This window comes from Bombina bombina, chromosome 3, assembly GCF_027579735.1.
Source record: "Bombina bombina isolate aBomBom1 chromosome 3, aBomBom1.pri, whole genome shotgun sequence".
Classification (NCBI taxonomy): domain Eukaryota; kingdom Metazoa; phylum Chordata; class Amphibia; order Anura; family Bombinatoridae; genus Bombina; species Bombina bombina.
The window spans coordinates 276,552,634-276,578,107 of record NC_069501.1 but is presented as its reverse complement, the minus strand read 5'-3'; the positions used below and the strand labels follow the sequence as shown (position 1 = coordinate 276,578,107).

Genomic DNA, 25,474 nt, shown 5'->3' with positions numbered 1-25,474 from the left:
ATGCTAATTTCTAAGCCCTTGAAGGCCGCCTCTTATCTGAATGTATTCAGTCTGCAGAAGCTTAGGACTGAAGCTTAGATACAAGGTAATTTAAAAAGTAAACAATATATTCCTATAATAGTGTTGGTTATGCAAAACTAGGGAATAGTAAATAAAGGGATTATCTATATGTTTTAACAATACAATTTTTGGTGTTATTTATATGAAACACAAGAACTAACACCCTCTAGCTGTGAAAACTGTCCAATGCATTTAGATAAGAGGTGACCTTCAATGTCTTAGGCCTAGATTTGGAGTTTGGCGGTAGCCGTGAAAACCAGCGTTAGAGGCTCCTAACGCTGGTTTTAGGCTACCTCCGGTATTTGGAGTCACTCAAAAAGGGTCTAACGCTCACTTTTCAGCCGCGACTTTTCCATACCGCAGATCACCTTACGTCAATTGCGTATCCTATCTTTTCAATGGGATCTTTCTAACTCCGGTATTTAGAGTCGTGTCTGAAGTGAGCGTTAGAACTCTAACGACAAAACTCCAGCCGCAGAAAAAAGTCAGTAGTTAAGAGCTTTCTGGGCTAACGCCGGTTCATAAAGCTCTTAACTACTGTGCTCTAAAGTACACTAACACCCATAAACTACCTATGTACCCCTAAACCGAGGTCCCCCCACATCGCCGCCACTCGATTTAATTTTTTTAACCCCTAATCTGCCGACCGCCACCTACGTTATACTTATGTACCCCTAATCTGCTGCCCCTATATTATATTTATTATATTTATTAACCCCTAACCTGCCCCGCACAACGTCGTAGCCAGCTACCTACAATAATTAACCCCTAATCTGCCGACCGCAAAGCGCCGCTACTTAAATTATCCTTATGTACCCCTAATCTGCTGCCCCTAACACCGCCGACCCCTATATTATATTTATTAACCCCTAATCTGCCCCCCTCAACGTCGCCTCCACCTGCCTACACTTATTAACCCCTAATCTGCCGAGCGGACCGCACCGCTACTATAATAAAGTTATTAACCCCTAATCCGCCTCACTAACCCTATAATAAATAGTATTAAAGCAAATTTGTTGTCCTTATAGCGCTTGTGTATAAAGTGACCTGTGGCTCCTGTCTAGAGCGGATCCCCAAAATTAGTCCGCAATAGTGCTATGGTGTAGTTGGGTAGTAAGATAGGAGCGCCAAAAGAGGCAAGGCCAGGGGTTAGGTGAAAATATGTGATATATAGCGTAATTGATAGAGTTAGGGTCTGAATGGGTTCCCTGAAATAGTGGACTGCAATGATTTAGTTCGTCCTTCTCAAAGTGTTGATGAGTTTGTTTAAGAGCGTAGATTCCAAGCGTCTAGCGCTTTGGAATGGGGGGTAAAGATTAATGTGTATATGCCTTCATAGTACACATTAATCTTTACCCCCCATTCCAAAGCGCTAGATGCTTGGAATCTACGCTCTTAAACAAACTCATCAACACTTTGAGAAGGACGAACTAAATCATTGCAGTCCACTATTTCAGGGAACCCATTCAGTCCCTAACTCTATCAATTACGCTATATATCACATATTTTCACCTAACCCCTGGCCTTGCCTCTTTTGGCGCTCCTATCTTACTACCCAACTAATAAATAGTATTAACCCCTAATCTGCCCTCCCTAACATCGCCGACACCTAACTTCAATTATTAACCCCTAATCTGCCGACCGGAGCTCACCGATATTCTAATAAATGTATTAACCCCTAAAGCTAAGTCTAACCCTAACACTAACACCCCCCTAACTTAAATATAATTTAAATCTAACGAAATTAATTAACTCTTATTAAATAAATTATTCCTATTTAAAGCTAAATACTTACCTGTAAAATAAATCCTAATATAGCTACAATATAAATTATAATTATATTATAACTATTTTAGGATTAATATTTATTTTACAGGTAACTTTGTATTTATTTTAACCAGGTACAATAGCTATTAAATAGTTAAGAACTATTTAATAGCTAAAATAGTTAAAATAATTACAAAATTACCTGTAAAATAAATCCTAACCTAAGTTACAATTAAACCTAACACTATACTATCATTAAATTAATTAAATAAAATACCTACAATTACCTACAATTAAACCTAACACTACACTATCAATACATTAAGTAAATACAATACCTACAAATAACTACAATGAAATAAACTAACTAAAGTACAAAAAATAAAAAAGAACTAAGTTACAAAAAATAAAAAAATATTTACAAACATAAGAAAAATATTACAACAATTTTAAACTAATTACACCTACTCTAAGCCCCCTAATAAAATAACAAAGCCCCCCAAAATAAAAAATGCCCTACCCTATTCTAAATTACTAAAGTTCAAAGCTCTTTTACCTTACCAGCCCTGAACAAGGCCCTTTGCGGGGCATGCCCCAAGAAGTTCAGCTCTTTTGCCTGTAAAAAAACCCATACAATACCCCCCCCAACATTACAACCCACCACCCACATACCCCTAATCTAACCCAAACCCCCCTTAAATAAACCTAACACTAAGCCCCTGAAGATCATCCTACCTTGTCTTCACCTCACCGGGTATCACCGATCGGTCCTGGCTCCAAAATCTTCATCCAACCCAAGCGGGGGCTGGCGATCCATCATCCGGTGGCTGAAGAGGTCCAGAAGAGGCTCCAAAGTCTTCATCCTATCCGGGAAGAAGAGTAGATCCGGACCGGCAACCATCATCTTCCAAGCGGCATCTTCTATCTTCATCCGATGAGGACCGGCTCCATCCTGAAGACCTCCACCGCGGACCCATCTTCATCCGGCGACGTCCAACTGAAGAATGACGGTTCCTTTAAGGGACGTCATCCAAGATGGCGTCCCTCGAATTCCGATTGGCTGATAGGATTCTATCAGCCAATCGGAATTAAGGTAGGAATATTCTGATTGGCTGATGGAATCAGCCAATCAGAATCAAGTTCAATCCGATTGGCTGATCCAATCAGCCAATCAGATTGAGCTCGCATTCTTGGATCAGCCAATCGGATTGAACTTGATTCTGATTGGCTGATTCCATCAGCCAATCAGAATATTACTACCTTAATTCCGATTTAAGGGGGTTTGGGTTAGATTAGGGGTATGTGGGTGGTGGGTTGTAATGTTGGGGGGGGGTATTGTATGGTTTTTTTTACAGGCAAAAGAGCTGAACTTCTTGGGGCATGCCCCGCAAAGGGCCCTGTTCAGGGCTGGTAAGGTAAAAGAGCTTTGAACTTTAGTAATTTAGAATAGGGTAGGGCATTTTTTATTTTGGGGGGCTTTGTTATTTTATTAGGGGGCTTAGAGTAGGTGTAATTAGTTTAAAATTGTTGTAATATTTTTCTTATGTTTGTAAATATTTTTTTATTTTTTGTAACTTAGTTCTTTTTTATTTTTTGTACTTTAGTTAGTTTATTTCATTGTAGTTATTTGTAGGTATTGTATTTAATTAATGTATTGATAGTGTAGTGTTAGGTTTAATTGTAGGTAATTGTAGGTATTTTATTTAATTAATTTAATGATAGTATAGTGTTAGGTTTAATTGTAACTTAGGTTAGGATTTATTTTACAGGTAATTTTGTAATTATTTTAACTATTTTAGCTATTAAATAGTTCTTAACTATTTAATAGCTATTGTACCTGGTTAAAATAAATACAGTTACCTGTAAAATAAATATTAATCCTAAAATAGCTATAATATAATTATAATTTATATTGTAGCTATATTAGGATTTATTTTACAGGTAAGTATTTAGCTTTAAATAGGAATAATTTATTTAATAAGAGTTAATTAATTTCGTTAGATTTAAATTATATTTAAGTTAGGGGGGTGTTAGTGTTAGGATTAGAATTAGCTTTAGGGGTTAATACATTTATTAGAATATCGGTGAGCTCCGGTCGGCAGATTAGGGGTTAATAATTGAAGTTAGGTGTTGGCGATGTTAGGGAGGGCAGATTAGGGGTTAATACTATTTATTATAGGGTTAGTGAGGCGGATTAGGGGTTAAGAACTTTATTATGATAGCGGTGCGGTCCGCTCGGCAGATTAGGGGTTAATAAGTGTAGGCAGGTGGAGGCGACGTTGTGGGGGGCAGATTAGGGGTTAATAAATATAATATAGGGGTCGGCGGTGTTAGGGGCAGCAGATTAGGGGTACATAGGTATAATGTAGGTAGCGGCGGTTTACGGAGCGGCAGATTAGGGGTTAAAAATAATATGCAGGGGTCAGCGATAGCGGGGGCGGCAGATTAGGGGTTAATAAGTGTAAGGCTAGGGGTGTTTAGACTCGGGGTACATGTTAGAGTGTTAGGTGCAGACGTAGGAAGTGTTTCCCCATAGCAAACAATGGGGCTGCGTTAGGAGCTGAACGCGGCTTTTTTGCAGGTGTTAGGTTTTTTTTCAGCTCAAACAGCCCCATTGTTTCCTATGGGGGAATCGTGCACAAGCACGTTTTTGAGGCTGGCCGCGTCCGTAAGCAACTCTGGTATCGAGAGTTGAAGCTGCGTTAAATATGCTCTACGCTCCTTTTTGGAGCCTAACGCAGCCTTTATGTGGACTCTCAATACCAGAGTTATTTTTATGGTGCGGCCAGAAAAAAGCCAGCGTTAGCTACGCGGGTCCTTACCGACAAAACTCTAAATCTAGCCGAAAGAAATTAGCATATGAGCCTACCTAGGTTTAGCTTTCAACTAAGAAGTAAAAGATAACAAAGCAAATTTGGGGCGCGATCCGATATCGATCGCAGTTTGCGGCGCAAGCGAGTGAACCGGCGTCGCCCGCAGTTTCAGCTCGCAACTCGAGCTATCCCATATAGGTCGCCGTCAGATGCTAACGTGCCGTAAGTCTCACAAACCAGCGATGTCCAGAAATCTGCGTAAGTACAAATTTCTGGCGTCGCCAGTGACTTGCGCCACGTTAGAATCTGCCGGCGCCTATAAAACCTGACTAAAGTCTAAAACACCCGCACTGTCTAACACGCCTCCCTAACATAGCCCGCACTGTCTAACCCTCTATCCGCTATCCCCCCTCACTAGCCTAACAATAAAAATGCTATTAACCCCTAAACCGCCGCTCCTTTACCCCGCCGCAACCTAATAAAGTTATTAACCCCTAAACCGTCGCTCCCGTACCCCGCCGCCAGCTATATTAAATCTATAACCCCCTAAAGTGAGCCCCTAACACCGCCGCCATCTATATTAAAATTATTAACCCCCAATGTAAGCCCCTTACACCGCCGCCATCTCTATTAAAATGATTAACCCCTAATTTAATCTACCTACCCTGCCTCCAGCTATATTATCTATATTAACCCTAAGTATATTATAGTTAATATAGGTATTACATTATATATATTAACTATATTAACCCTAATTATATTAGGGTTAATATAGTTAATATAGTTACTATAGTATTTATATTAACTATATTAACTCTATCTAACCCTAACACCCCTAACTAAATTCTTATTAAATAAATCTAATTCATATTATAAACTAAAATATTCCTATTTAAATCTAAATACTTACCTATAAAATAAACCCTAAGATAGCTACAATATAATTAATAATTACATTATAGCTATGTTAGGGTTAATATTTATTTTACAGGTAAATAGTTAATTATTTTAACTAGGTATAATAGATATTAAATAGTTATTAACTATTTAATATCTACCTAGTTAAAATAATTACCCAATTACCTGTAAAATAAATCCTAACCTAAGTTACAAATACACCTACACTATCAATAAATTTAATAAACTACTAACATCTATCTAAAAATACAATTAAATTAACTAAACTAAATTACAAAAAAAACCAAACACTAAATTACAAAAAATAAAAAAAAGATTACAAGATTTTTAAGCTAATTACACCTATTCTAAGCCCCCTAATAAAATAATAAACCCCCAAAATAACAAAAATTCCCTGCCCTATTCTAAATTAAACAAATTTCAAAGCTCTTTACCTTACCAGCCCTTAAAAGGGCCTTTTGTGGGGCATGCCCCAAAGAATTCAGCTCTTTTGCATTCAACAAATACAATCACCCCCCCCCCCCCCATTACAACCCACCACCCACATACCCCTATTCTAAACCCACCCAAACCCCCCTTAAAAAATCCTAACACTACCCCCCTGAAGATCTCCCTACCTTATCTTCACCACACCGGGCCGAACTCCTGATCCGATCCGGGCGATGTCGTCCTCCAAGCGGCAAAGAAGAATTCTTCCTCCGGCGACGTCTTCCTCCAAGCGGCAGCAAAGTCTTCATTCTTCCGGCGGCATCTTCAATCTTCTTTCTTCGCTCCGCCGCCGCGGAGCATCCATCCCGGCCGACTGCTAAACTTGGAATGAGGTACCTTTAAATGACGTCATCCAAGATGGCGTCCGCCGAATTCCGATTGGCTGATAGGATTCTATCAGCCAATCGGAATTAAGTTAAAAAAATCTGATTGGCTGATTGAATCAGCCAATCAGATTCAAGTTCAATCCGATTGGCTGATCCAATCAGCCAATCAGATTGAGCTCGCATTCTATTGGCTGTTCCGATCAGCCAATAGAATGCGAGATCAATCTGATTGGCTGATTGGATCAGCCAATCGGATTGAACTTGAATCTGATTGGCTGATTCAATCAGCCAATCAGATTTTTTTAACTTAATTCCGATTGGCTGATAGAATCCTATCAGCCAATCGGAATTCGGCGGACGCCATCTTGGATGACGTCATTTAAAGGTACCTCATTCCAAGTTTAGCAGTCGGCCGGGATGGATGCTCCGCGGCGGCGGAGCGAAGAAAGAAGATTGAAGATGCCGCCGGAAGAATGAAGACTTTGCTGCCGCTTGGAGGAAGACGTCGCCGGAGGAAGAATTCTTCTTTGCCGCTTGGAGGACGACATCGCCCGGATCGGATCAGGAGTTCGGCCCGGTGTGGTGAAGACAAGGTAGGGAGATCTTCAGGGGGGTAGTGTTAGGATTTTTTAAGGGGGGTTTGGGTGGGTTTAGAATAGGGGTATGTGGGTGGTGGGTTGTAATGGGGGGGGGGGGTGATTGTATTTGTTGAATGCAAAAGAGCTGAATTCTTTGGGGCATGCCCCACAAAAGGCCCTTTTAAGGGCTGGTAAGGTAAAGAGCTTTGAAATTTGTTTAATTTAGAATAGGGCAGGGAATTTTTGTTATTTTGGGGGTTTATTATTTTATTAGGGGGCTTAGAATAGGTGTAATTAGCTTAAAAATCTTGTAATCTTTTTTTTATTTTTTGTAATTTAGTGTTTGGTTTTTTTTGTAATTTAGTTTAGTTAATTTAATTGTATTTTTAGATAGATGTTAGTAGTTTATTAAATTTATTGATAGTGTAGGTGTATTTGTAACTTAGGTTAGGATTTATTTTACAGGTAATTGGGTAATTATTTTAACTAGGTAGATATTAAATAGTTAATAACTATTTAATATCTATTATACCTAGTTAAAATAATTAACTATTTACCTGTAAAATAAATATTAACCCTAACATAGCTATAATGTAATTATTAATTATATTGTAGCTATCTTAGGGTTTATTTTATAGGTAAGTATTTAGATTTAAATAGGAATATTTTAGTTTATAAATGAATTAGATTAATTTAATATAAATTTAGTTAGGGGTGTTAGGGTTAGATAGAGTTAATATAGTTAATATAAATACTATAGTAACTATATTAACTATATTAACCCTAATATAATTAGGGTTAATATAGTTAATATATATAATGTAATAACTATATTAACTATAATATACTTAGGGTTAATATAGATAACATAGCTGGCGGCGGGGTAGGTAGATTAAATTAGGGGTTAATAATTTTTATATAGGTGGCGGCGGTGTAAGGGGTCAGATTACGGGATAGATAAGGTAGATGGCGGCGGTTTTAGGGGCTCACAGTAGGGGGTTAGTTTATGTAGATGGCGGCGGGGTCCGGGAGCGGCGTTTTAGGGGGTAATAACTTTATTAGGGATTTGGGGGGGGGGGGCGGGGTCGCGGTTGACAGGGAGATAGACATTGCGCATGCGTTAGGTGTTAGGTTTATTTTAGAAGATCGCGGTTGACAGGGAGATAGACATTGCGCATGCGTTAGGTGTTAGGTTTATTTTAGCAGCTAGTTTAGGGAGTTACGGGGCTCCAATAGTCAGCGTAAGGCTTCTTACGGCTGCTTTTTGTGGCGAGGTGAAAATGGAGTAAGTTTTCTCCATTTTCGCCACGTAAGTCCTTACGCTGCATATTGGATACCAAACTGCGCGGGTTTGGTATACCTGCCTATGGCCCAAAAAACTACGGGCGACGGCAGAAATATACGCGCGTAACTTCTAGCTTACGCCGTATATAGGATACCAAATCCGCGCAATTCTTGGCGTCGCCGGCTTTTGCGGGCGACGATTTTTATCGGATCGACCCCTTGATGATTAAAGTAAATTAGATAGTTGTTTAAAATTACATGCCCTATCAGAATCGTGAAAGTTAACATTTGGACTTTACTATCCCTTTAAAGCTATAATTCTTATATGATATATTTACAATAGATAATTATTTTTTTAATTAAAAAAAATATATTTTTTAATTAAGATTTATTAGGAGAATATTTGAGATGATGGATAGAATACTTATTGCTACATCCACCTTTTTTCTTAGACATTTGTAAATTGACACATCTTGCTATTTCTAATTATATGCAGTATATATATAATTGTGTAAGGCTTTATTGATATATAGTCATTAAGGCTTTGGATCTTTTTTAATAGCTTTTTTTTATATTTTTAATAAAGTTGTGATATGTACTCAATAAGTACAGGTGGCCCTCGTTTTACAGCGGTTCAATTTACACCGTTTCAGAATAACAACCTTTTTTCCAGTATTGAAAAGCATTGAGAAGCAGTGCATTTATTAAAATAGCCAATAGGTGGAGCTGTCCGCTTGTGTTGCAGCAAAGCCAAGCAAGCTGAAATTAATCAGTTTAACCAGACCTGAGCTATCAAGCAGATTTCACAGGAAAAAGATCTTCTTGTCTATAAATCAGTCCAGATTGGAATGCATAGAAAGAGATGTTTGCAGAAAAATGCAAGTGAAGTCTGTGTTGTGTGATTATTTTATTATGTTTATAATGCTGTTTAGCAAATGTTTTTGTTCATTTAACTTAGTTTAATTATATATTCTGTGTTGTGTGATTATTTTATTAGGTTTATAATGCTGTTTAGCATTTAAAGTCTTCATTTCAAAGCTTTAAAAGTAATGTATTAGGTGTTACTTATGACAATTTTGAGAGGGGCCTGGAACCTATCTCCCTCACTTCCCATTGACTTACATTATAAACTGGGTTTCAATTTACAACGGTTTCGATTTACAACCATTCCTTTTTTTTTAAATGCTTTATTTAATTTTTGACAGAAAGAAATAAAAAGTAACAAAAGAGCACATTCGCTCATGTTTGTGCACCGCGCAGGGTAAATTAGGATACATACATAATAAAGAAATACATTTATGTCAGTGCATCATACAGAGTATATAATCTTGTTTACATGCATACTTGTCCAAACAAAAAGAAAAAGAAAAGTAAAACTATGACTATTCTGCCGCTTTTCTGGTGCGTAGAAAAAAAAAAAAAAAAAATGTTACCTCTCCCCCGCTATAAGCTCTCAGAACCATGCCACTGGGAACACTTCTCTCAAAATTAAGCCTTCAAAATATTCTGTTTTATGGAACTCTTTAGTAAGAATATACTGTATGGTAAGAGGATATACCTGGATAATTTTGGTCCATTTATTAAAGAATCTTTGGATTTGTTTGCTATGTAATTTAGAGATATTATACTGTTCAAAAATAATCTGTTGTTTTACAGATTCCAAGAATATAGTGAAAGAGGGGGATTTTCTATGTTTCCAACTTTTTAATAATAGATTGCGGGCAATTAATATAATCGTATTAATCAGGTCAGCATTATGACCTCCTGCACTTAAGAAAACAATCATTTTTGGGTCAGAAATAGAATATTTCTTATTTAACCAAAAATTAACTTTCTGCCAGAATTGCCACACTTTCGGGCAATACCAAAAACAGTGTAACAAATCTGCCCAAGGTAAAGAACATTTATAGCAAAGGCCCATGCTATCCTGAGACCACTGGGCTAATCTTTTCGGTGAGATATATGCATTATTGAGTAATTTTAGGTGGGATTCATGCCAGGAGAAGCGAAGGGGCGCTTCCACCAGCCATTTAATACTTTTTTTAATCAAATCATAATTAATTCCTTCAAAGTATCTCAACCAGTGTGAGATATATTGATCAGAGTATAATTGACCCTGCTTAGCCAGTAAGATATTGTATAAGAGCGAAATAGAGTGTTTTCCTTGTTTATATAACTTTATATACCCTCCAATTTCTGCAAAGCATTCCGACCAATTTCCGAGCTGTAGTTTCTTATTTAAAAAATTACGTAGCTGTAAATAGGCAAAGAAGTGTTTGTTGGAAAGATTAAATTCATTGGCAATGCTTTCAAAGGTTCTTATATTAGCTTGCTCATCTAAGAGCTGTATTATCTTAGAAAGTCCTTTATTATCCCATTCTCTAAATGGCTTATAAAAACACCCAGGTAGAAACTCAGGATTTCCTCTAATCAAAAGAAAAGATGATATATGGAAGTTGATCTTAAGCCGAGAGCATAGAAGTTGCCAGGCTTTAACTACATTATAGATACTGGTGCACAATTTTATACTATTTGGTAGTTGGACACTAACGCAGTGTAAAATTGTTTTACAAGAAAATGGATATATAATGGTCTCTTCTAAACTTATATTCGTCAATGCTTTGCCAGCATGCAGCCAGTCTATCCCATAACGTGCCAGGATAGCTAAGTTATATGACTTAATGTCAGCGAAAGCTAAACCGCCATGCTCCTTCTGTTGAGATAGTTTTTTAATCGAAATCATCTGTCTTGACTTATTCCAAAGAAATTTAGCACAGGCCTGGTTAAATATTTTAATATCTTTTGCTTTGATAAATAAAGGGAGATTATTCATTACAAATAATATCTGTGGGAACAGAATATTTTTTATCATTGTAATTTTAGCTGATAGAGAAATTGGAAGTAATGCCCAACGTTGTAATTTGGCTTTAATATTAGTAAAGAAAGGAGTAAAATTAAGTCTGTACCAGCTATTTGGATCTCTATGTAATATAATCCCAAGATATCTGAAACTCTCGACCTCTTTTAGATCATATTGAATCCTACTATCCTTATTTTTATATATCCATAATATCTCAGATTTAATTGTGTTTACCTTATAGCCTGAGATTCTGCTAAATAGTTCTAAGGCACCAAATGCTATGGGAATATTTTTATGTGTATGTTTAAAATATAATAATAAGTCGTCTGCATAGAGTGGCAAAACTAATTTCTGCTCGCCTATATTTATCCCCTCAAGTTCTTGACGTAGATAAATTGCCAAGGGTTCAATGGCCAAATTAAATAAAAGGGGGGAAAGCGGGCAACCCTGACGGGTACCTTTCTCCATTTAAAAAAAAGAAGTTTGGGTATTATTAATCGCTATAGAGGAAATTGGATAATTGTATATAGTTTTAATAAATTCTATCAAATTTCCTGAGAAACCAAATTTTGTCAGGGCCACACATAAGTGTTCCCATATTATGGAGTCAAATGCCTTCTCCACGTCAATCATAACCATAGCAATATCCTCTTGATATGTTATTTTCTCCTTATTAATTTTATTCCAAAAATATTCTATTAGCATATATGCTTTTCTAATATTTTTAGTAAGTGACCTATTGCACATGAAACCCGCTTGATCTTGATGGATAATTTCTTGGAGTACTTCCTTAAGACGATTCGCTATTATGGATGTAAACAGTTTGTAATCTATATTCAGCAGGGAGATAGGTCTATATGACCCTAAATCTGTTAAATTTTTATCTTTTTTTGGTATAAGGGTTATGACTGACGCGGAGAAAAACCTTGACATTAATTTTCCCTCCATGAAATATTCATTAAATAAACAAGTTAAAATAAAAACAATTTCTGATTTTAGGAGCCTGTAGAACTCAGCCGGTATTTGGTCTGGTCCAGGTGCCTTGCCCAATTTAGTTGCCTCTATCGCTTTTATAACCTCGTCTGGGGAGATAGGCAAATTCATTACCTTCCCTTGATCTGCAGTGATCTGTGGACAAGTAATACAGCTCCAAAATGTCTTAATGGCTTCTTTATCTATAGCTTTCGAGGCATATATATTCTTATAGTATCCATAGAAAGCTTTACTAATATCTTCAGTTTGTGTGTAATTTTGACCCTCTACAATCACATTCTCAATTATATTCTTCCGGTTTCTGGCTTTATCTAACCTTGACAGATACTTCACTGATTTACCATATTTACCACCATAAGCAGAGTTTACTCTGGCTTCCTGCTTTATCATTTTAGCTAGAAGAAACGAGTCTCTTTCTTGTTTGGCCTTTCTGTACTCTAGCCAATATTTCCTTAATGTATTATTTGTATAATTCTGAAGAGCCCTGGCAACGGCTTTTGTTAACTGAATCTCACGAGCTGTGGCCTTTTTTTTTAGAGTAATCATATATAATTTAATCTCTCCCCTTAGATATGCTTTGGCCGCCTCCCAAAATATTTCATAGTTATTAGCATACTCTTGATTGTTGACACAGTATTCGCGCCATTTATTTTTTATCCATATTTGGAAAAATCCATCATTAATCATATGTTTTGGAAAAAAAAAATTATTTCCCCCCTGTATATACTCATCACGCGCCCCTACCTCCAGTGATATTGTAGCATGATCTGATATTGTAATTTCACCGATATCTGTGCATATCTCTTCCTGTAATAAAGCATTTGAGACTAAAAAAAAATCAATGCGCGAGAGAGATCTATGTACCTGAGATTCACAGGTAAAGCTTTTTCCCTCGGGGTGCTGAACCCGCCATATATCATGTAAACTTAGTTCTTCACATATTTGAAAAAATATTTGAGAGTTTTGCATAGGCCTTCTATTCTGTCTGTGGGACAACCTATCTAATGATGGTATAGGAGTTAAGTTAAAGTCTCCAACAAGAATTATATTTGGATCTTCCTTCAACATTAGTCTTGCTGTCATGTCACTCCAAAACAGTTGGTCCTTGACATTGGGCCCATAAACGTTACACACTACATATTTTATTTTTTTAATGTCCACTGTTAAAATTATCCATCTATCATTAAAATCTATTTGACTTTCTCGGATATTATATTCCAAGTCTTTATTAAATAAAAAAGCGACCCCCCGTTTCCTCCTAGTACAATCTGATGCTATTACTTGTCCTACCCAATTACACTTAAGTTTCTGGGCTTCAGTGTCTTTCAAGTGCGTTTCCTGCAATAGGACAATATCAGGTTTAAATTTAGCTAAGTATCTAATTATCAGCTTTCTTTTTTTGGGGGTTGTTATCCCTCCTACATTCCATGAAATAAATTTGATCTTCCTCATCTTATTAGTAGCCCTTTATTTTTTATGTCCTTGCCTATTTTTTTTTTCTTCCCTTCTTTTTTTTCCTTTATCATTACTTCCTGAGAGCTACAGCGAGGGAGAGAGTACAGGGCAAAACCAAACAGAACAAGACAAAGAGAAGAGGCAAAACCAAACAGAACAAGACAAAGAGAAGAGAGGAGAAGAAAAAAAAAAAAAAAAAAACACGCACCTCCACATTATTTAAAAAACAACATAAGACCCCTAAAACTAACATTTTAATCAACTAAGGTCTCTTCTTTAACCCTTTGTTTCACCGTATTTGCCTATTTTTACAAAAGTCTCTCACTTCTTCTGTATTAACCAAAGTAACATTGCCCTCCAATTCCTCCACAATTATCCTGGCAGGATATGTTAGTCTAGCCTTCAGGCCGGCATTAATTAACCTGGTACAATAAGGAGCTATCTCTTTTCTTTTACAACCATTCCTTCTGGAACCTAACCCCGGCGTAAACTGAGGGCTACCTGTATATATCTGTTATTTTAAGAGCAGACTAGATAGTGTATCCCTAATCTTATAGCTGGTTATTTACCACTACATATAGCTATTTAAATACAATTTGGCAATTTTACCTTTACAGATTAACTAAATTGAGCCTCAATACCATCTGAGCGTCTCTTCTCTGCTGCAGGCAACATAGCTTGCAAAAAGAGAGTCAGCCTCAGCCAGGAGCATATGGACATGTTGACATGTTTGCATTTTAATGCAAAGCTTCTGGAAGAGTAAATAACAGAATGTTATAAACAGTTATAGTCTACCTCTTACTAGTTCTCTCTCTTTTCAAACGGTTTGTGGTTTTGTTTTGCTTAAAGGGACATGATACCCAAATGTTGAAGGACTTGAAACTGATTCAGCATAGCTGTAAAAAGCTGACTAGAAAATATCACCTGAACATCTCTATGTAAAAAAAGAAAGATATTTTATCTCAAATTTCCGAAGTATTCACACCCCATTGTAAAGAGACTTTAAGCAGCCATTAAGGATGCTTGTCACAGGACATGTTAGGGAGTGTGCATCTGTCATGTGCAGCCACGGTCATGTTATTTTCCTAGAAATCTCGTTAGATTTCAGTGATATCTCATGAGATCAAGCAAAGGCAAATCATTACCTCATCACTGCTTATGCTGACTGGTATAATTGTTTACACAAACAGCACTTACTCTGGTAAAACGAAGACATTTTGAGGTCAAATATCTTCCTTTTTTACTTAGAGATGCTCAGGTGATATTTTCTTGCTATTTACAGATATGCTGCATCACTTTCAAGTGATTTAGCATATGAGTATTATGTCCTTTTAAATATAAAAATGTCTTCTGCTGCTTAAAAATTGGACAAACAGTTGTGTTAATGTAAAGGTTTAGTCTGAAGTTTATAAATGTAACACTCAGTTTGTGGATTTTATTTTAAATAGAAGGAAAATGTTGTATTGTATTGATTTTTTTTTTATAAGATTTATTGAAAAAATAATGATTAATCAATTATGAAAATAATCTTTAATTGCAGCCCTAATACACAGTTTTTCATTACATTGTAATGGGATGTCAGAATGTATAAAAACAAATAATAATTTAAAGGGACACTGAACCCCATTTTTTTCTTTTGGGATTCTGATGGAGCATGCGATTTTAAGCATTTTTCTATTTTACTCCTATTATCAAATTTTCTTTGTTCCCTTGCTTTCTTTATTTGAAAAAAAAAAGGCATCTAAGCTAAGGAGCCAGACAATTTTTGGTTAAGGACCCTGGACAGCACTTGTTTATTGGTGGCTGAATTTATCCACCAATCAGCAAGAACAACCCAGGTTGGGTCATACATTCTTGCTTTTCAAATAAAGATACCAAGAAAATGAAGACAATTTGATAATAAGAGTAAATTAGAAAGTTGCTTAAAATTGCATGCTCTATCTGAATCACAAAAGAAAAAAATTGGGTTCAGTGTCCCTTTAAGGCATAACTAATACAGTACATTATTTTTTTTTATAATTAAGACTGACTGTCACCAATATCTACATCCTAATCGTATATAAGCAAAAAGTAAAACTAAAGTATTATATGTTGCAGGGGATATAGAAGACTTTGGTGACATTTTTAATACAAAGGCTCATAGCATTGGTGGCTATTATTTATTATTGGTGGGAATTATTTAGTGACATTATTTATTGGTGGTTTTTGTAATAACACTACGGTGGGTACCTTTTGTGTTCTGTCAGAGAAAGATGCTATTATTTGCACCAGTACATCTGTAGAGCTAGGCTTAAATAAATTAAATAACTAAATAGATAAATAAATAAACAAAAAACATTTGCATCACATATGATAATAAAGTTTCCTGCTTGTACCAGTTATTTCAGTCTTGGCTACAGATGGGATAGAAAGACCTTATTTTGGGGTTATTGTACCCTTCCCCCTTCCGCAAATTTGAAGATGTTAAAGGGACACTCAAGTCAAGATTAAACTCTTAGAAATCAGATTGAGCATGCAACTTTGAACAAAATTCGAATTCACTACCATTAACAAAATGTGCACATTTTCTCTTTATATTTACACTTTCTGAGTCACCAGTTCCTACTTAGCATGTGCAAGAATTGACAGAATATACGTATATGCATTTGTGATTGGCTGATGGCTGTCACATGATACAGGAGGAGTTGAAAGAGACATAACTGAAATTTGTCAGCAAAAAAATCTACCACTCATTTGAAGGCACAACCTTTTTTGACAATGTGGGTTTAAATGGAAATAATCTTGCATGCACTGTAGAGCTGCAACAACTAATCGATAAAATTGATAATAATCGGTTATTAAAATAGCTGTCAACTAATCTAATTATCGATTAGTTGGTCTGCAATTAGTTATCCTGCGCACGGCAGAAATAATCAACTTTCATAATTGGTTAATCATTATTTTTTCAATTAATCAAAAGAAAAAATTTGGGTTCAGTGACCCTTTAAGGCATAATTTTTTTTTTTATTAAGACTGACTGTCACCAATATCTACATCCTAACCATATATATGCAAAAAGTAAAACCAAAGTATTATATGTTGCAGGGGATATAGAAGACTTTGGTGACATTTTTTATACAAAGGCTCATAGCATTGGTGGCAGTGTGTACATAAAAAAACATGACTATGCCTTACTTAAAGGGACAGTCAACACCAAAATTGTTATTGTTTTAAAAGATAAATAAGGCATTTAGTACCCATTCCCCAGCTTTGCACAACCAACATTGTTATATTAATATACTTTATAACATTTAAACCTCTAAATTTCTGCCTGTTTCTAAGCCACTACAGACAGCCTCTTGTCATATGCTTTTTTATTTGCTTTTCACAAACAGACTGCTAATTCATGTGGGCCATATAGATAACATTGTGATCTCTCCCGAGAAGTTGTGTCTGACACAGCCCTAATTGGCTAAAATGCAAGTAAATAGATAATAATTAAATAGCCATGTTATCAGGGGCCTGTCAAAAGAGGCTTGGATACAAGGTAATCAGAGGTTAAAAGTATATTAAAATAACCATGTTGGCTGTGCCAAACCGGGGAATGGGTAATAAAAGGGATTATCTATCTTTTTAAACAATAACAATTTTGGAGTTGACTGTCCCTTTAATAATGTATTTTTTTCATACACACTTCCACCAATCCTGTGATCCTTGTAGATTCCTAGACATTGCATTGTACACTAGTACGGGGTGGAGTCTCAGCAATAATGTTTTTAGTGCCACTTTGGTCACTCATTCCTTAGGGTCACTACCATTAGTACAGGTTTTAACTGACTATTATTATTATTATCGGTTATTTGTAGAGCGCCAACAGATTCTGTAGTGCTATAAACAAAGGCGGAGTACAACAAAACAATTATAGGGATCAAATGGGTAGAGGGCCCTGCCAAGAGTTGCACTGTTGTAGTCAGCTCTTAAGAAGGTGATCTACAAACAGCTGGACTCCTAGGCTTACATGCTAAGGGGGTTCATGGGATAGCAATGGAGGAGTGGAACTGGTATAAAGTAAGGTTAGCGTAGGTTGTATGCATCCCTGAACAGTAGAGTCTTTAGGGAGCACTTGAAGCTTTCAAAACTAGGGGAGAGTCTTGTGGAGCGAGGCAGAGAGTTCCACAAGATGGGAGCCAGTCTGGAGAAGTCCTGTAAACGAGAGTGCGATGAGGTAACCAGAGAGGATGAGAGTAGGAGGTCATGAGCAGAGTGAAGGGGATGGGAGGGAGAGTATCTGGAGACAAGGTCTGAGATATAGGGGGGAGCAGTGCAGTTGAGGGCTTTGTATGTCAGAGTGAGAATTTTGTGTTTGATCCTAGAGACAAGAGGAAGCCAGTGAAGGGATTGGCAGAGAGGTGCAGCAGATGAAGAGCGACATGTAAGGAAGATGAGTCTGGCAGAGGCATTCATTATGGACTAGTATGACTACACTAAGCACTTACTTTCCTGACATATGCTCTTAGATTGGCACCTATGCATTAAGTTAATTATACCACTCAGTAAACTTATAATTGAATACTGCTTCTCTATAGTATCACAATCAGTTGTAAAGGTTGTATAACACCCTAAAATGTATGTCTTCTTCTACCAAAGAGGAATTTCAAATAAATGCAAAATGAAGTGCTTATAAAAAATGACATGGATATAGTCAGTTTGTAATGCAGGGAGCATACATTAGTAAGGCTGCGGGAAGCACTGGAGTCAGTGGTGCCTATGCTGCTTTTATAAGAAGAAAGAAAGCAATTTTCTGGCAGAGTAAGTGCTCTTTTTATATTAAAATGTTATGTTAGTTTAAATATTCATTCACTTAAACATTGTCAGGTATGTTCCCTTTACAGTGTGCAATGCTGTGTACATTATTTCTGCTATATAATTTACTATATTATTTAAATCTCTTGAGTGTTGAAACACACTTTATTCTATCCAAAAACCTTAGTCATTTAAATAACAACAATGCATCACCGAAGCACCAGAAAGCCCCCAGAGAGGTCTGCCATGTTTTGCTTTCCAGGATATTTCTGGCAACCAAGGGGTTACAAAACACACATAAGGAATCTGAAACATTTTTTAAGAGCGACATATGGAGAAGCAGTTATAGATCAGAGAACAACACAGGAAATAGCTAAAACTATGTAGAAATATCTGGTTTACTTAATTTTCTGTGACATTTCCTCTTAGGAAAATGAACGTTTGCCTTAAGAACTGTAAAGCCATCAAGTATATTAAAATTAAAAAATATAATATACACTATTAAGTATATTATTTCATTAAAGGGACACTGAACCCAAATGTTTTCGTTTGTAATTCAGAAAGAGCATGCAATTTTAGGCAACTTTCTAATGTACTCCTATTATCAATTTTTCTTCGTTCTCTTGCTATCATTGTTTGAAAAAGAAGGCATCTAAGCTTTTTTTTGGTTTCAGTACTCTGGACAGCACTTTTTTATTGGTGGATGAATTTATCCACCAATCAGCAAGGACAACCCAGGTTGTTCACAAAAATGGGCCGGCATCTAAACTTACATTCTTGCATTTCAAATAAAGATACCAAGAGAATGAAGAAAATTTGATAATAGGAGTAAATTAGAAAGTTGCTTAAAATGTCATGCTCAATCTGAATCACGAAAGAAAATTTTTGGGTACAGTGTCCCTTTACATTATATAAATACTGTGCATAACTGCTTATTACAAATCCTACATAAAATGCTATATATTCTGTATCTGCATATGAAGTGACATATTAACCATGGTTGCCATGCCATATTGCCGCTTTAAAGGAGGACACTTATGAAAAATACCTATGTCAGGGGCTGTTTAAAGAATTGTTTTGCATATTGTTCCCTTATAAGAACATGGATAGATGTATTTTTCATGTGTTCTCATTTAAAGCAGCAATATGGCAACACTATTAACTTTACATCATACACATATGTTTAATAGAAACTTTTTGAAAATCCTATGCATGGAAAGAGAGACAAGATATAGTAGCATTATGCAGTAAGCAAAGTAACAACATAAACACATTATAGTGAAGTAGGATGGCTAAATACATTTTAAATTGGACTGAGAGTAGCATGTAGGCACAGTAAAGTCAATTTTAAACATTCTTTGTTTAGACAACACAAGCAATTAAAGGGACATGCCACCCACATTTTTTCTTTTATGATTTAGAAAGAGAATGCAATTGTAAACATCTTTCTAATTTACTTATATTATCTAATTTGTATTATTCTCTTGATATTCTTTGATGAAAAGCATATCTAGATATGCTCACTAGCTGCTGATTGGTTGCTGCACATAGAAGCATCATGTGATTGGCTCACCATGTGCATTGCTTTCTCTTCAAATAAGGATATTTAACAAATGAAGCAAAATAAATTATGGAAGTAAATTGTAATGTTGTTTAAATTTATATTCTCTATCTGAATAATGAAAGAAAGATTTTGGGTTTAGTGGCCCTTTAAATAAAAAATATTTCAAATTCACTTCTGTCATAAAATGTGCTTTATTCTCTTAGTATCCTTTGCTAACAAGTAAACCTAGGTAGACCTTAGATTGTTCACATGTCTTGTAGCAATGTTATACATTGTTGCAAACACTGCTGCCATAAAATGCTAAAGACAAATACACACTCCTGAGCTAATATGAGTCCATTTAGGTTTACTCTTCAACAAATTATACCAAGAGAATGAAGCAAATTTTATAAAAAGATATTAGAAAAAAGACAATAGCTAAAACCATGATATTTTAATTTTGACTGTACTTTCCCTTTAACCTGGTTAAAGAAAAACATTTCTAAAAATGTGGATTTTTTTATTAAATAACAGACTCTGGGTGTGAAAAAACCTTTGGCGGAGAATACTATAAAATAGATGCAGCCAAGTGAAATCTCTTGAAGGGGTGTGTGGTTTTAATACAAGTTACACATAAAGCAATAGTCATAATTTTACTATAGTCTATAAATGTCATAATCAGCAGCAATAACTGGATATGATTACCCAGGAACAAGCTGTAGTTTATTAGAAGTTCAGCTGTACGACTGCCAGGGTGCATAGCTGCCAAATCCTCACAGGAATACACAATATATATGGGCCGCACTCACTGGATTTCTCAAATGGCAGACTTTAATGAATAAGTGATGTTTAAGGGGTATCTGGCATTTGATAGTGTTGAAAATGGGGAGAGAAAGTTAAGTAGACCTGAAAGGTTGCATCATGGCCCCTGGGCCTTAGGTTAGACAACCCTGCCATAACAAGCTCTATAGTTATAAAACCCATATTCCATCTGCCAGCTTGTTGTCAAGGATCCCATTCAATAACCCCATCTGGCACCAAATCATCACTCTTTCTAATCCTGCAAATTCATTTTTAAAAATATTGGAGCATGCTCAGTTACTGATTGTCTCTTACCCAATGGGCATACTGCTCAAGGGCATACACAGCTGATCTTTTAAACATGCCTATATATAAGAAACTCATTTAAAGCCATATACTGGGGCTATGCAGCCCAGCATATCTCACATTTGTGCTTTTAGACGTTATGATCATAACCAGACTTGTTTTTTTAGATGAAGTTGATTTAAAGGGACATTGTACTGTAAAATTGGTTTCCACTCAATATACAATGTATTCCAATGACTTGTTTACACCAGCTGCTGAGTATAAAATGTATGGAAATTGTTTCTTTAATATTTTTGTATATGAAATAACTGTTTCTGTTCATTGAAACCACAACCCAATTAAATAGGATAAGCTTACAGGGAGAGCAAAGCACATTATCTTATCTTTCTATATTTACATAAAGTCCTACTTCTCATCTCAATATAAACAATGGGACCCATGCTTAGAGATAACAATGGAAAATTAACATTTCATTACCCTTTCTGTCCAACCCACCACTGGGTATTGTTTACAAACCTTTTCTGTAACCAATACTTACAGTAAGTATTGAATTATAAGTGGGGATAAGGCAAAACTAGCTTGATAAAATCAAGTTAAGGCAGCTGTCGGTAAGCAATTTAATACACTCAACAGGTAAAATTGATCACTGGGAAGACATACAAGGAGAGAAAAAAAAAATCACAGTATACTCCCCCATTTAGCAAGCTCTTAACCCAGATTTGCCCTATCCACTACTCAGATCTGCCCTATCAACTACTCAGATCTGCCCTATCAACTACTCAGATTTGCCCTATCAACTACTCAGATCTTCCCTATCAACTACTCAGATCTTCCCTATCAACTACTCAGATTTGCCCTATAAACTAATCAGATTTGCCCTATCAACTACTCAGATCTGTCCTACCAGCTACTCAGATCTGCCCTACCAGCTACTCAGATCTACCCTATCAGCTACTCAGATCTGCCCTATCAGCTACTCAGATCTGCCCTATCAACAACTCAGATCTGCCCTATAAACTAATCAGATCTGCCCTATCAACTACTCAGATCTGCCCTATCAGCTACTCAGATCTGCCCTATCAACAACTCAGATCTGCCCTATCAGCTACTCAGATCTGCCCTATCAGCTACTCAGATCTGCCCTATCAGCTACTCAGATCTGCCCTATCAACAACTCAGATCTGCCCTATCAGCTACTCAGATCTGCCCTATCAACAACTCAGATCTGCCCTATCAAAAGTCTGCTGATACTTCCTTACAAACATGATAAATCTAGTATCATCAAATCCTTTCCTGCTTAATCTGAGCAGCAAGAACAGAATATTTTTAATCCTCAATAAAATAATTTATTTTTATTGCAAGAAGAATATATTTTACACACATTTTCACTAGTTTGGTATCATTAAAAAGTCTAATGTATGTAAACACAACAAACAGTCATAATGTAATTTTCTGCATTTCATTTGGTCTTCCACCTCTCCAAACTGAATTCTGTATCTGTTTGCTATGTAACAGCAATATCTGAACCAATGAGGAATTATTCAATATTATGTTCTTGTAATAGCAATTTCCTTATAAAGGGACATTTTAGTGTAAAAATGAACATACTCTATTTAGTCACAGCATTTTATTTTTAAATGAAAACCTCTTTCCTTACTGTGCATTTAACTCCTGCAATGGGTTAAATATGTAGTCTGGTTTGCAAACCTAAAACACCCTTTTGCTTTCCCACATCAGAACAGTGATTAGAGAGGATAATACTTGTGTATGCCCAGTCCAGGTTCACTTACTGGCACTATGGATTGTCACAGGGCAGTTCTTTAAATAGTTGTTAACCCCTTATCACTTATCAGTGTTACATGGACAGTAGAAAAATGTAGAAATTGTTGTAAAATGCAATGATAAAAAAGAATGCCGCATAAGTGCATTACTTTAAATATAGTTTAACTGTTTACAAACGTTACACAGGTTATAGAGAAATAATGTTAAAAATGCAATGATCTAAAGACATAGATCGTGTTGTACACTAGAATGAAGTTTTAAAAATAGAAGAAAGGAATTTTATGGAAATACTCTATATTTATCTGTCCAATAGAAAACAGTTGAAAGAAAATATCATAGTGCAATTCACAATGGAATTAACCCAGCTGAAATCATTTAAAAGTTATTTATCTTTGTATGCTTTATTCAATGTAGGAATTGAATTAGGTTCACCTGTCCCCTGAACTAAAAACTAATTTGTTTGTACTCTAGAATGATGGGAGAAAAGTAGAAAGACATTTTGAAAACATCCTTTATATTTCTCTACCCAGCACAAAACAGCACCAAGTTGCAAGAAGACATACTTTATATAGACTGTGTAACCCACAACAATGCAATACATCCCGCTAACATATTGTGAAGATTGTGTATATTTAGGTCCTGTACATATTTTTAGTTTTGTAAGGAATTGTAGTTAGGCTTCCTCCTGTCACATAATACTAGCAGATTTCTCATTTCCACTCCAGGACATCACCACAAGTTAATGCTTGTCCTATATTAAATAAAGTTACCTTTTATTATAAAACTGAATGATGTGTTTACTTTGGAACCCATACAACAGTGCAACTATATAAAAAAATGTATTTTACAATTTCCCTTCATACTTTTAAAACTACAGCATATTTGCAGCAATGTTTTACATTGTAAAAGTGTATTTAAAAATAACAATACACAGATTAAAAGCAAAACTAATACCACTCTATATATCTCATAACATAAACGATGCTACTTGATTTCCTTGGAAAATATTTGGATTACTTCTAAATATCCTAAAAGCTTAAAATATTTGAATATGCAATAGGATCTAATTGAGTATTGCTAGCATTTATGGCTAATATAGCCCCATACACCTTACTGCCTCACCTGTCTCAGCAGCCTGAGCATCTCAGTGGCCTCATCTTGCTTCCCTTGTCTCACCAGAAGCATCAGGTCTTGTACCATCTTGATCCTCTTGTGATAAGGGGGTAAAGTGCCAGCCCCACACCTTCCAAACTTATCCCCAGACCTCAGCCCCAGAGAAGACCAGAAATCCGCCCTTTCTCTGGCTGGAGTGCCCTTCCTGGTCCCCGGGGGGTTCTGAGGGCTTTCCCCTCCAGCGTTGGAAGCCTGGCAGACCTTGGTCTGCTTGGTACCCATGATAATGTGAATGAAACTGCAGGAGAGGCATCCGAAATGGTCCCAGGGGGCTAAAGGCAGAGCAAATGGGATTATCTGCGAGGCTTGGAGAGGCTGCAGAGGAGCCGCATGCAACAGGTTAATGACCCAGATAAGAAGACACCCAGCAAGTGTGGCACAAGCATCACAAGGTCCCTGAACATTAATTATAGGGACGTGCCTCCCTCTTCAGGATCCAGATAAAAAACATCCAGGTTCAACACTGCACTTTAACCATTTTTAATAAACACATTTATTTCTCCAAATGAAATGTGCATTTTACACACAGTTCTTCTCTGGTCATATTAACACTTTATAGTACCTGAAATAACAAATGATCTTGCCCAGTTGTTCCCCTCTACTGAGAAGCAAAACTTAACAAAGTGGAGCTCCTATGAACACAATGTAAAGAAATTGATTTTTGTTTCAGTGATTTACTGAAGTAGACTTAGACCCGAGTAGACTGATATGCACTGCTTATAGGCAGCCGTGCCACCTATCTGCTGATTCCCAGTGATCTGCTGTCAACTTAGTGGAATCCAGTAATCCCCCAAATTCTACTTAATTGGTATCCAGGGATCTCATGGTCTGAAAGATCTTCTGTGTTGCAAACAGGCTCTCCTGCTGCCAGAGAGATCTATGAGACAGCGTTTCACCCAGCAGACTCCTGTGACAATGTATGTGATCTTCTCATTAACATTGATCACATTGGTCTTTTGTTTGATATCTTCTGTCCGGGGATGATCTGTAGCCCCAGCAACCTCCAGCTCAAGTCACTCACTACCTTTGTCTCACAGACACAGCATGGAACTGTTGCACGGCTTGCAATGCTATGGGCTGGCTCAGGGCTGACAGGAGGAGGAGCAGCTGTCACTGTGAGACCACAAACATCTCCTGACTACAGTGTAAAGTATCATCGTCTGCTTAGTAGAAATACCCTCTTCATTTTCCCCAGGGCTGGGGTCACTCTGATCCAGGAAGGGCACTTGCAGACCCTCGGTGTTGGCTCTCCCTGCCCCCGGGCAAAGAGGGGAGCACTGGGATATCCTCGTGCAGGCAGCCGGAGCAAGCGGCAGGTAATAGTTATCTGTGAGTGGATCCTGTCTCCAGCATCGCTTCCCATGGCCACAGAGAGGGGGGGCTGTGTCAGGGAGGAAGGCGTTTCCTGTGTGTGTGCAGCTGGCCACTCTGTCATGGATGGAAAAGGTCTGCTGGGCATGTGCCAGGAGGAACCCCGGGGACCAGCTCCTCTGGACTTACCCGGGAAAGCTCCCATCCCTCCGCATTAACCCGTGGCTGCTTGC

General features: G+C 36.8%; 1 protein-coding gene across 1 annotated transcript in view; it reads right to left on the bottom strand.

Annotated features, from left to right (window-relative positions):
• LRRC75A (leucine rich repeat containing 75A) overlaps positions 1-25,176 on the bottom strand; it is an 820,714-nt gene extending 795,538 nt beyond the window's left edge. Inside the window, exon 1 of the mRNA XM_053706301.1 lies at positions 23,880-25,176. Within this exon, the coding sequence (XP_053562276.1) occupies positions 23,880-24,152 (273 nt within the window). The 5' untranslated portion in view covers positions 24,153-25,176. The remainder of the gene's footprint in view (positions 1-23,879) is intronic.
• Between the last annotated feature and the right edge of the window lie 298 nt (positions 25,177-25,474).